This window comes from Gambusia affinis, linkage group LG11 (assembly GCF_019740435.1).
Source record: "Gambusia affinis linkage group LG11, SWU_Gaff_1.0, whole genome shotgun sequence".
NCBI classification, from domain to species: Eukaryota; Metazoa; Chordata; class Actinopteri; order Cyprinodontiformes; family Poeciliidae; genus Gambusia; species Gambusia affinis.
Window position 1 is genome coordinate 12,223,977 of NC_057878.1, and position 12,845 is coordinate 12,236,821.

The 12,845-nt window shown below is 43.5% G+C and overlaps 1 protein-coding gene across 1 annotated transcript; it reads right to left on the reverse strand.

Moving 5' to 3' along the window:
* Nucleotides 1-1,535: 1,535 nt before the first annotated feature.
* Nucleotides 1,536-9,697, reverse strand: sik1 (salt-inducible kinase 1). Its single transcript, XM_044130933.1, has 14 exons — nt 9,357-9,697; nt 8,783-8,985; nt 8,549-8,665; nt 5,768-5,831; nt 5,311-5,472; nt 4,941-5,065; nt 4,735-4,858; nt 4,419-4,639; nt 4,089-4,238; nt 3,880-3,990; nt 3,253-3,475; nt 2,916-3,170; nt 2,640-2,829; nt 1,536-2,132 (listed from the first exon to the last, which is right to left on the reverse strand). Exons 2-14 carry the CDS (start codon nt 8,933-8,935, stop codon nt 1,616-1,618), a joined length of 2,412 nt encoding a protein of 803 aa, XP_043986868.1. The 5' UTR covers nt 8,936-8,985; nt 9,357-9,697; the 3' UTR covers nt 1,536-1,615.
* Between the last annotated feature and the right edge of the window lie 3,148 nt (nt 9,698-12,845).

A 12,845-nucleotide genomic window follows, 5' to 3' on the forward strand; every position in this document is an offset into this window, starting at 1 on the left:
GAGATACAAAGGACAGGTGTAGCTTTAGGATTTGGTGGCAGCAGGAGTTTCAGATCACATAAAAATGGTTGCTAACCACCCGGCTACATCTTGAGACAGCATTTGAAAAAAGGAAAAAGTCAGTAGTGTGTCTTTGAGAGATCACCTGTGCTGTTCGCTCTTTGGTAAAACCCAAAATTTCTGTCTGTCAACTACGAGCACTCTGCAGGATGAAGCAGCAGTTGTTTGTTGCATTTTTTTTTTTTTTATGCCTTCCTCCAAATCACTACAGTGTTATAGGATCGAGTACCTTTTCTGGTCGGCCAGCTAGCAAAGCGAGATCAAACACATTTAAAGATTAAAAAAATTAAAATAAACGAAGGAAAACCTCAGGCAAAACACGTAATTTTTAACCTTGTCTTTCCGTCGAGTTTCTGTGTGAAATATTGCACTGTTCCCACAGTCTTTGTTCTGTCCAGCTTTCCTCTGATACACTGAGAGTGAAAAACAAGGACACAGAAGTGGAGACGCCTCAGGAGCGTCCAGATCGTAGGTCAACGCCGCAATAGCATGAGGGCAAAAGCAAATGGAAGGTAGTTCTGTCCTGAAGGATTTAGGTGAATTATAATAGAAAAACCAATGTCAATTCTTATTGCTCACTTTTGTTGTTCACTATTTTTTTTTTTTACATCAAATCTTCACTTTTTCTTTGTCTCTGTTGGTATCAAGTGAACAAATATTGCATATAAGAACAATTTAGTTGAACGTAAACTTTTAGTGTTTCTTTTTTTTTTTTTTTCGCTCAGTTTGCTCTCCAAGGTCAATTTGCCACTCACAATATGGCGGGTGAGCTGACGCATCATTTCTACAGGGCAGTAGTGCCTCTGCTCTTCCATGTCCAACGTGAAAACGTGTTCTCTGGCGTGATTTCACCCTGTTGCCTGAGGAGGTAGTAAAAGCATCTAACATGGAGGCGCTCAGCAAGCAAAGACATTGTGGATCCTCACCCCGATGTACCTGTTTGTGCTTTAACTAAATCAGCGAAACCACGTCTTCATTCAGTTTTGGCTGATTACTACATCGCAGTCTTCCTGCAGCTTGAGGTAAAAAGCAGCGTTTTGCGCAGCATAAACAATCTCGCACTGAAACAAACAAAACAAAACAAAAAAAAATCGTCACAGTTTTCATACAAGTCCTTCAGTGAACGCTTTCGAGCTCAGGGCGCTGTACTGCATGTTCATTGCACTGCTACAGAGAAAAGTCTCTAGAAAGGCGAACAAAGTGGGGAAGAATTTTGGTCTCACTTAACCAAAGAAGAAGTTGAACAAAGAGCGGCGGAGGGAATCTTCTTGTTCACTTAGACAGCATCAGAATTCGAGAGTCAAATATTTCAGCTGATCTCATTCAAGTGAGTCCGTCGGAGAGCTGGAAGAGAGCCGATGGCTCTTATTGCTTCTCTGGCTGCTGAATTCACCGCCTCATCCAGAGTTTGGTTATTGCTTAGTCTTTAGCTTATATGGTCTCAAAAAACACACATAGGTGGACACATTCTCACGTGCCAGTTTGTCGCTTGCATCAACTTTTTATTTCTTTCGCTCAGTTGTGCTCTGCTGTTTCCTGGGGACAGTCCTCCGTTTTATTTCACCATCACGCAGCTGCTGAGCTGCTGCTGTCCGGCCAGGCCCAGCTCCTGCATGCCAGGATCGGCGCTGGAGGCCGGGCCCACGCCCCACACGGCCAGCTTGGACGGGACGGGGAAGGGGCCCTGCGCTGCGGAATGAGGCTGCTGCAGGACGGCGAAGGGGAGGGGCTGGGGCTGCTGGCTGATGTGCAGGCGCGCCTCGAGCAGGTAGGCGGCGGAGGCCACGGGGGACAGAGAGGAGGAGTAGCAGCTGGACGTGGGCGAGGAGCAGCCAGAGAAGGAGGGGCTCTCCAAGGTTTGATGCCAGAGGCCCGCCGGAGCCGGCTGCCGAGGAGGAGGAGGCAGGGCGGGCTGGACGGCGGGAGCATCAAAGATGGAGGAAGGGGAAAACGTGGATGTGGGTGGAGGAGAGGGTGACTGCTGCTGGGCCAGGAAGAGCAGGGGGTTCTGGGTAGGTCCGGTCTGGGGGGCCTGGACCTGGGGTTGAGGTTGGTGCTGAATCTGCAGCATCCTGGAAACAGATGCACAGAATTAGATGCTGCTCTAACGTCAGGATACAAATCTGCCCTTGAAATTTCTACTGATCACATTTTCAGACATCACAACTAAGAACAATTTCTTGTCTTTAAATGACAAGCACTTTAACTGACTTTTTGGGAATATTCTGTGACTGTGACACGTACTGATGAATTAAAAACTACTTCTCTGCAAAAAAACAAAATTCTACCAAGTATTTCTGGTCTAGCTTTTCATGGAAGTATCGTAGTAAAATTAAAATAATCCAAAACTAACTTACAAGTAACTTTTTAGCAAGATATAGACGCTTGCTTTGAGTCAATAATTTGACTAGTACTAGTACTATGTCAAGCTAAAAAGTTTCTAGTAAGATAGTTTTGTCTTATTTTAAGTGTACTAGAAACTAGACCAAAACTACTAAATCTTGTATTTTTGCAGAGAATTCCTTTGCAGGACTTTTTCCTCTTAGAAACTTCAAGAAAATGAAAGTATTGAGTCTCACCTTTGCTGGTGCAGCACCTCCTCCAGCATGCTGCGATGCTCGGAGAAGGCCGGGCCGAGGGAGCCTCGGCTGCCGCGGTTGGAGGTTGGCGGGGGAACGACCGGCCTGGTCAGACCTTTGATCTTATTCAACCCCAGAAGGCCTTTGGTGCGCGTGTTTTTCCTCAGCTGCTGGCGGAAAGCTTTGAGGCCTACAGGAACACAGAAATCTTCAGGTAACACGGTGCAAACACACAGCAGGTCGGGTCGTTCTGGAGGCGGTGGTGTGAGTGCGTACCTTGTGTGAGGGAGGTGTCGGAGGCCCTGCGGCCTTCCTGGAAGCTGACAGCAGGCAGGCTGCTCTGAGCTTGGGGCACCAGGTGGGAGGAGAGAGCCAGAGGAGCTCCGGCAGGAAGCCCAGCTCCACCTTCAGCCCTGGAGGCCAGAAGTGTTGATATCTCCCCCACAGCAGACTGCAGCGTGGGAGCGGGACTGGATGAGGACTTCAGACAGCTGTCTGACGACGCTCCGTCTGAGGGACTCACCACAATACCTGCAGAGACGGAGCAGAGGAAGTTTTAACATCCTGACCTGGCAGAGTGAAACGTGGAGTCGTGCTTACAATGAATACTGACAAGGAGGGTTGCACTGGTGGAAACGGGCGGAGACCTCGGCCAGAGTGTGTCTGCGGGATGTTGTGGGCGGAAGCAAGGGCCCGAGGCTCTGCGTGGCCTCCTCCTCCTCCAGGTCCCTGGGACGCACCTCCTCGCTGATGCTGGTCTCCAGCAGGCTGTTGGGTGAGATGGAGCGGTTCCAGAGGAGTCTGTTCAGGCTGGCCTCCACCGGGAACACCACCCGCTGAAAAGCAGAAGGAGCAAGGCGGTTGTTAATGGAGACTGGTTGCTGAATTTCCAGTTCACGGCTCTCTAAGCTACAAAAGCGAAATTATTCCAAAAATAATGGTTGTGGGCGGCGACGGGTCGTTTGTTGCATGAACGCACTTCCGACTTGATTGTTTGAAAAGTATATGTCGTTTATTTCTAGCAAAAATATAGACAAAATAATAGCTAAGTAGTCACAAAATCATTTTTAAAAACGTCCCGTCGTCACACCGGACATTTTGACAAACAAAAAACATCCACAGAGTATAATCCAACTTAAATGGGATTTTTGATTCACAAAACCTAAACATAAATGGCCACAACACACATGGTCCTTTAGCAACGATGAAGCTGATGAAGGACATCAGGTTTTCAATTTACCTGGAATAGTCCACCTTGGTCGCACTCCACCTCGGAGTACACAGGAGGAGTGTTTTTGGATGGGAGTGAGAAACGAGTAGATCTAAAACTCTCACTGGACTCCATGATGACCTAGAGAAAAAAAAAAAAACAACAATAAAAATCAGCTTTTGACTTAAGCTTTAAATGAAAACAGGTCTGAGTTTTGTACATCCTGATGGAGCGCTGACCTCTGGGCAGGTGGTGTCGGACGTGCTGCGGGGTCTCTGGCTCCAGGTCCCACACTGACGACTCAGCTGCTGAGCGCGATGCTCTTGCACTCGCTCCAGCAGCAGGTAGTAGATGGCGGAAAAGTGATTATAGCTGCTGCTCTGCAGAGACTGAGGGGAAAAGGAACAGCAGATTAGTGACAGAAATTAAACACTTCAGTTGACAGCTTAATCTGCAGCATCGTGTTGTGGTGCGACTTTTTCCAAGGAGGGACTTGAAGCTCAAATAACAGCAAGAGTGTAAATATATTCACGAGGCACTGCAGATGAGTGAGAAGCTCTTTTTCTCACCTCAATTGTCCTCTGGCGATCGATGCCCAGCGTGTTCATGATGCCCAGCACCGGTTCGCTGTAATCGCCCAGGTTGGAGTTGTACTCTGTGAGGGAATGGCTGAGGGTCTGGTGGGCAGCCGACGGGTCGGCCAGCATCCAGCGGTGCTGCTTGATCTGGGTTACGCTGATCCTTTTGGCCGGGTCCACCACTAGCATCTTACGGATCAGATTTTCACAGTCTGTTGAGGGTAGAAAAATGCGATGAGCCCGACTGGTTCTGGGTCGTTCGCGTACAGATTTAGTCAAAAAAACAAAAGAAAAAGGAGGTGTGTACCTTGGGACATGAAGAAGGGAATCCTGAATCGCCCCTCTGTGACTCTCTGTCTGAGAGCGGGAAGGCTGGGTGCATCGAACGGAAGAGAGCCGCAGACCAGAACGTAAAGCACTACGCCGAGGCTCTGTGAGCAGAAAAGAGAAAGGATTAATTTATGCTTTAAACTTCCAGTTAGTTGTTTTGCTTTCCATCCATTGTGTGCTTACCCAAATGTCAAGCTGTGGGCCCTCATACTCTTTCCCCTCAAACACTTCGGGAGCGGCGTAAGGCGGGCTGCCGCACCACGTAGACAGAGGCTCCCCTGCGTTGTAGAAGTTCCCAAATCCAAAGTCTACGAGGCACAAACAAACGCATCTATCACTTTAAATCTGAGGAACATCCTGAGAAACATGCTCACTGCTTAATATCAATCCTAGTGCACCGACTCAGTCGTTCACATTCAATCAGCACTGATTTAATGATAGCCGTTTAGAAATCCCAGAGCGGCCACAAATACCGTTAAACCAATTAACTCTGTCTCGCACTTTGCTTCCCAGTAAATATGAGAGCAGCGAGCGGTTTATGTTGCAGACCTACCGGCCAGTTTGATGTTCATGTTGGCATCCAGCAGCAGGTTCTCGGTTTTGAGGTCGCGGTGAACGATGTGATGCCGGTGGCAGTAGTCCACGGCCGTGAGGATCTGCCAGAACTTCTTCCGCGCCTCGTCTTCACTCATGCGGCCGTTTGAGGTCAGGTGGTCTGCAAGGGGGGAGGGAGAAAGAGAACAGACGTTTTAGTGGCTAATCTGAGGTAAAGCATGACATTTAATTACAAATTAAACAGACCACTTTATTATTATTAGTCTTGTTAGGATTTTGTTCTTTAGAAAATTTTAAAAAGCCTCAAAAATTCAAATGTTTTTCATTATTACTTTCCTTTTTTCCATATTTATCCAGAGCTGGAAAATTTTAAAAGCAAATTCCACACTTTTGCATGCTTAATGTAAAAGATAATGGGTTTTATGTCAAACTATCCGGATCAGATGAGAGCTTACCGAACATCTCTCCGTTCTTTGCATACTCTGTGACAATATACAGCATGTCTTTGGTCTCCATGACCTAGGAGAGAGAAAAGCGCGATTTAAATCACTGAGTCAAGAGTAAACCTTGTTCCAAGAATTCCTGTGCAGCCGCGAGACATTTCCTAACCACCAAAACCTCCTTCACATACTTCTCCATAAACTCGTTCCACCCGTTGCAAAAATACCAAAGGCTTTCCACCGCATTACAATTTCCTGAACGCATGTTTTAAACACCAGTTTGCACACGTCAATACAAACCCTAACTAAAATTCTTAACACTCACTTACAGACCAGCTACTTAAATGATTGGGAGTGTTACCCAGTGGCTAGTACCAGTTGGCAACAGATGCTAGTGTTTAATTTCACTATTCCCCAGCCTCCTTATGGCGAAGAAAGTGCAACAGTTTCACACAGGCTTGCTCACACGGGGCCGGTCTTTTGTATTAAAAGCAGCGTACGTGCGGTAAAAGTCCCAGTCCTTTCCTGGAGCTCACAGAGGGCCTCCGTTTCCTCTGAGGCCCCCGGGGACAGAGTAGTTTCAGCTGAAAGGTTGCACAACAAAGCAATTTTCCGTCAGATAACAAAAAGCCCGTATGGATAATGCCGCCGGCTGGTTTTGAACTGAATGTCACCAAATTCCACTGAATGGAGGAGTTTTATTTTGTCCAGACCCTTTAGAAAACCAAAGGGTGGTGAGCGAATACTCAGTCCACCAAGAGGAAAACAGTGTTTATCTGTGAGATAGAGCCATTCTCTGGAGCTCAGTCACCTTGAGGTGATGCTAACGTCATACACCTCCTGCTTTAAAGGCCCCCATTCAGCCATTTTTTACATTTGAAAAGCCTCATTGAAAAACCTTTACTTTCATTTTTGCTTATATTACAGGAGATCGGCTAAGTTTACGCTCAGTGTCCCACCGTTGGGGTATTTCTGAACCCAAGGGGCTTGGATGAAACGACAAAGAAAGGTCAGCTATTGTTGATGTTACAAGGGGAAAATGCATCTTGTTCCCATGATGATGGTAGGAGAGTGAAAGCAGCAGCAAAGGAAAGCAAAAAAAAAAAAGAAAGACAGCATAGACACAAAGATCATAAGACTGCCTTATGCCAAATTCCTTCCTTTGTACAGGAAGGAGAGGATTATGTGACTAGCATCATCTCCATCAAGCCAACAGCCAGAGGCTAGGTCACAAAGAGGCTAGAGAAAAACACAAGATCCATCAGAGTGACATAACATCACCCTTTATCATCACTTACTACATTCATGACTAATTAACCAAATGAAATTACTTCAGCTGCTCTGAAACAAAGCGCGCAGAACATCAATCGGTTCGTCAGCCTGCTAGAGCCACAGCGTTCAGACAGTAATCATCTTCACATTCCTCACAGGTTGAATCATGTCAATCCATTTACAGAGAGGGCTTAGTGTTTGCTAGTTAAGACTGGGCATTTGAGTTGTGCTACTCTACAAAGAGAACATATAATTCATTGTTGCGTTTCTGTTTAATTATGAACATCATATTCATTTTAGCGGTGAATGTCTGGATGAATACAGGTGAACCATGGTATGTTTTACTAGAGTTAGTCATTTTAACTATTCAGTCAAATAAATCCAACTAAGATGCAACTTGTGCAAAATTAATAGCAGCATGTCAGCTCAGACGTCTCGTCATCATTTCGTCACAGTTTTGAAATGCATACTGATTTTCTGCATTTTCTATCGAGGGTGTAAGCAAAAATTATTCTGAGCTGCACATAAAACTGCTGGTAAAGAAAAGGCAAAGAAAATAAGATAATTAGAAAATTACTGTTAATTTAATAGTAAAAACACACTAAAGAAGTACATTAGATTGCTTTCATTCTACTAAAAATGATTATAGATTAATATTGATTTAATATGTACCTCTGCATATGAGGAGACGTAATGTTTGGAGGGGGGGATTCCCAGAAATAATGTCTTGCTCATAACTTACAATCAGATGTAAAGTAATCCACAAAGGCAGCCAAACAGAAAGAGAGTGAATAATAATAAAACAGCGCTCGTTTGTTTGTTCCCAGAGGTATTTGTTTGCGTGTTTGTTGCCAGACGTGTGCAAGAGTGCCTGCAAGGTCAGCTGAGATGGTAAAAGCGGATTCTTCTCACTAAGTCTTCAATTTGATTAAGAGTAAAGCAGCGCTTTGTGAGGAGGCTTTCACGTGAGGCGCAGACACATTGCACTTGGCTTCAACAAGTGCTAATTGGACTTAATGTTCTGATCCTGCACACTTCCATCACCAGCACTCACCTGACTGCTCTTAAGCCCTCATTTCTTCAGCCAACATATCATTACATAACCAAAAAACATGGTACAAATGCATTGTTTCCACAATCGACTGGTGCCCATAAATGCCCTTGCACAAAGCGAGAGAGATAGCGAGCGAGGTCAAATAGGATTGTACTTATGCTGTTGTCTTGTACTTATGATTTAGAGTACTCTGAGAATCAGCAGCACACAACCAGCTGGTGAAAACCACTTACATGCCAAAAGCCCCTTATTCCCTTCTTATTTACTGCCACTGCTATTTCCTGATGTGTGCAATAGTGACGCACAGTGCTCTGCAGTCCAGCACTGTTAAATGTGCAAAGTTTTCCACACAAACTTCCACAAACATAGAGAGGGAAACTCAGAAACTGCCTGCCTTCCAGTAATCTGCACATGTACTGTTGCACCCCATGCAAAACCGCAGCAGAGAAGAGATAAGATACAACACACACCTGGTAGAGCTTGATGATATGGGGATGGTTCAGCAGCTTCATTATCTGCACCTCTCTGTAAATTTTCTCCAGGTTAGAGGGGCTCAGTCTGGTCTTATCAATGATCTTTATTGCCACCTGGGAAATGAAATGCAGGAAAAGAATTAGCATGCAATAAATAAATAAATAAAAAAATTTAGATAAATAAAGGCATGCATTTTAAATTAACTATATGTTAGAAGAAAGGCTGCTGACCTGTGTTTTGGTGACTTTGTGCTTGGCCAGTTTCACCACTGCAAAGTTTCCTTTCCCCAGGGTGCGGATGATCTCATAGAAGCCGACCTGGAGTGGCCTCCCCTGCGCAGGGCTGGGCTGAGCAGCCCTGCTGGTGTCTGTCATGATCACCATGGTGCACAGAACGTAGTAGTAGCAATACTTAGACAAAGGGAGACTTGTACCTGTAAAATCAAGCAAAACAATTAATCATTTAATATACCGTAGTCTCTATTAAACCTACATAGACCTAGGAAATCAACGAAAAATATGTCAAAATATATCATTAATACTATTATTATTATTGGAAATGTTATTATTATTCAAAAAAAGAAGTCTGATATTTTATAATAAATCACTCTACTTCCACAAATCAAACACCGAACAATCTCTAATCAACTAAAAGTGGCTAAAAAGTAAAATGAGAAATTATCGCACTTGACGAAAGTAGCCAAATTATTTATTTACTCATTTGTGTATTTCTATTGTTTGTTTGTTTTTTGCGACGACGGACTATAAACCAAATATTAAGCAATGAAAAGTGGCAAAGTCTTACCTTAGAAAGACATAAGGCGCCTTCTCGCACAGTTCAGACTGCTGTGTGACGAAAAGTGAACCATTCCACCACAGCTCCGAAAAACAAACGCGTCAAAGAAGGAAGAACTGCGGGAACCACGCGCGGTGCAACTTTTCCCTTCAGCTCTTCTCTCTGAGCTCACAGGAAGGCTTTCGGCCCGGGACTGCGCTGCGGTCGGTGTGTGCCTGAAAGCTCCGCCGGAATGCAGAGCTGAGGGCTTCGGCACTCGCAGAGGGAACTCCTCCTCCTCCTTCCCTTCCTTTCCTCCCCCAGCTCGCTCCCCCCGCCACCATAACAAATTGATACCCACCTCATTAACGTCACACCCGCGTCAGAGCTCCGAGCTGGGTGCGAGGCAAGGCCGGACCCGAGCGCGACGCACGGGTTGCTGGGCAACCGCTCGGCTAGGGCGCTCGGTGACGCGAATGCTGATGAAGAGGTTGCTTGGAGATGGGAAGGGTGACGTCAGTCGTAAAGATGTGTCACCACGTGATGTTTCCGTCCGCCGGGCTGGCTGCTCACGGGCTCTCTGTCTCGCGCTTCGCCGGAGCGGGAGCGCGCGCATCCTCAGCAGGAGCAGAAACAGAAAGCTGGTTTCGCTGCTCTCAGTTACTCAACTCTAAATGATCGTCAAATTAAATACGTTTAAATATGAAACTTTTATTCTGAAGTATTCCTCCACATGCAGCAACATTTAAACACCCTTAGGACACAAGTAAACATAATATTATTTTTTTTTAAATATATGTATAGCTATAGATCATTTTCAGTAGATAATTACAGAGTGCATGTTGCAATTATAAAACTTTTGCCCTGCAGCAAGGAAGCACTGGGTTGGGATCTCTTTTGTATGAAGTCTGCAACTTCTCCCTGGGCAGGTGTTGGTTCTCCACAGCATAACTTTTAGGTTACTTTAAGCTAAATTGCTGATTTGGATGGGCGTATATGTGCATGCTTTGTTTGTGCTGCTTGTCTCAGACTGGTGACTTGTCCAGTCTATCACTTGTCCTTTTGCCCAATGACAGCTGGAGACGTGCACTGGCCTCCAGCAAACCTGCAAAACGAAGCCTGTATAAATAATGGATGGATTCATGGATGTTTCAATTATGCAACAGGCAGTTAGTGCACAAGGAAAATAATCAGTATTACAAAACAAATACCGAGTTCACAGAGGTGTATGAGTTCTTGTAAGAGTTACATAGGGACAGTTGCAATAACTACACTCTAGGATTTGTATGCTGTGGTGTTGAATAGGAAAAGGGTAGCAATGCATGCCAGCAAAGTTAGGGAGTTAACCCATGGAGATAGGGTCAAAACAGTCCTATAAAGTTAATATGCAATATTTCCAAACATTTATGGAAATGGAAAGTTTATTACGGGTATGAAGCATTTAAACCCCTGGTGTGTAAATACTGATTTCCAGACAGAACTGATTTAGTCAGGTTTGCAGGGCACCTTGCTCAAACAGATCATTTATAAACACTGTGGGACTGAGATCCAGAGTTTTTGATGGTTTCTCCAAAACATTGCTTTCCTTAATGTAAATGTAATGTAATGTACTAGATTATTTGGCAGAATAATTAGGGCATTTTCCATCTTACAAGCCTCGTTAGTTTAACTTCCTGATTTGACACAAATAGATTTTATTTTGGCACAATGTTCTGTCGTCATATTGCCACAGGTTTGTGAAGCACACCAGTTCCTCCTGCAGCTCAACACCCACATACTAAGATGCTTCTACCCACGTATTTCACATTTGCAATGACATTTTCCATCTGGCTTCCCCCATCCTGCTCTAAATATAACAATGGTCATTGTGGCCAAGCACTTCAATTTTAGTTTCCAAACTGCAATTTTGCATTTTCATGAAACGTCTGGATTAAAGGATCCTTCTCTGAGTGACCTTTTGGCCCATGTCAGTATTTTCACAAGATCTTTTGCATTTGTTCTGCACAATTCACATTGAAGAGCCTTCAACTCTTCTCTGACCCAGAACGTTTCTCCTTCTTAAATAGTGTGATGTCTAGACGTGTGTGTTGTTTGCATAGTGCTGTAATTTGAGCAGATATGAACGTGACATCTTCAGGCATCCAGAGAATCTGTGGTAACTTAAATGCTGTGAACTAACCTGTTAGAAGAAACCATGACAACATCTGGGGTTTCCCACATTGTTTAGAGGCAGAATAATCTTAGTTTATGTTATTAATGTGTATTATTTTTACTGCTTTGAAAAATGTAAAAGAATTTTGATCATACTAATTTATCTAAAATAGGAAATGTATAGTCTGATTCAATTTACATATATTTAAAAATCTTGTTTAAAATGTATAAATATTGGAATAAAAATGACTCTTAATTCAATAAGTATTATTTGTAATAACACATTTTTTAAAAAAAAATGTAAGTAGATCAACTATTTTTTTTTTTAATTCAGCAATTAATTTTTGTCTTTTGTTCTAAAAAAAAATTGATGAAATGGATTTCTTGCTCTGAATGGAAAACATAAAACGTTCACTGTTAAAGAAATACAATAGGCCAAATAGTAGATGAATACACGTTTGGCTAATTTTCTGGTGACGAACTGAATAATTAATCAATATCCTAATCAATATTTTCAGTCATATGCATCACATTAGTTGCATTAAACCCTGTCTGGTGCATGACAAACTTCCTTGGCATGCTTTTTAAGCAGCTTACGTGTTGCTCAGTTTAAAAAAAAGGTTCACTCCGGAGGGGTCACACACCTCCCATGAAGGAACAGCATGGGAGGTGCCATGTCATGGTCAATAGTTAATTGACCATGACATGGCTGAAGTGGTGGAAAATAAAAAGATACAAGCTTTGCGACACCAAGGGATGTACGTACTGACTTTGTAAATGCTGGGAAGCTACTACAATCCAGCTATGAAGCTAAATGAATTCTCTTTCAATTTCAAGGATTTGTTTGTAAAAGTCACAGACAGATCTAAAACCTATTTCAGCTCAACCTCGAATCATCTCAAACTGATCACAGATTTATTTCACTTGTTTGGCTTCAAAAGGATTGTCAGCAGTGGCTCACTGGGGAGTTTACTCTGAGACTAGAGACTAGAAGACCAAACCTAATTGCTATTAGTTTAAAAATAAAAAAAAAGATCCCCCTGAAAGATCAAAGAATGAAAATAAAAATGACACAATCAAATTTTAACTATGTGGCTCAAACTTTGTTTCTACTTAGCCTAGATACTCGATTTGCTGTGTGGTGGGAACCACAAACACTTTGAAAATACACAGCTGTGTAGTTTACCATTAACTTCAAAGACTCAAAAATGCATCCAAATGGCACTTTATAATAAAGTAATGCACTTTATAATTAGCATTTTGTCTTGACAATGTCAAGAGATTCTTTTCAGCCGAAGCAAATGTCACCTGAACACTTAAAAAAAAAAATGTCGGAATAGTGAAATGTTTACATCTGTGAATTAATTA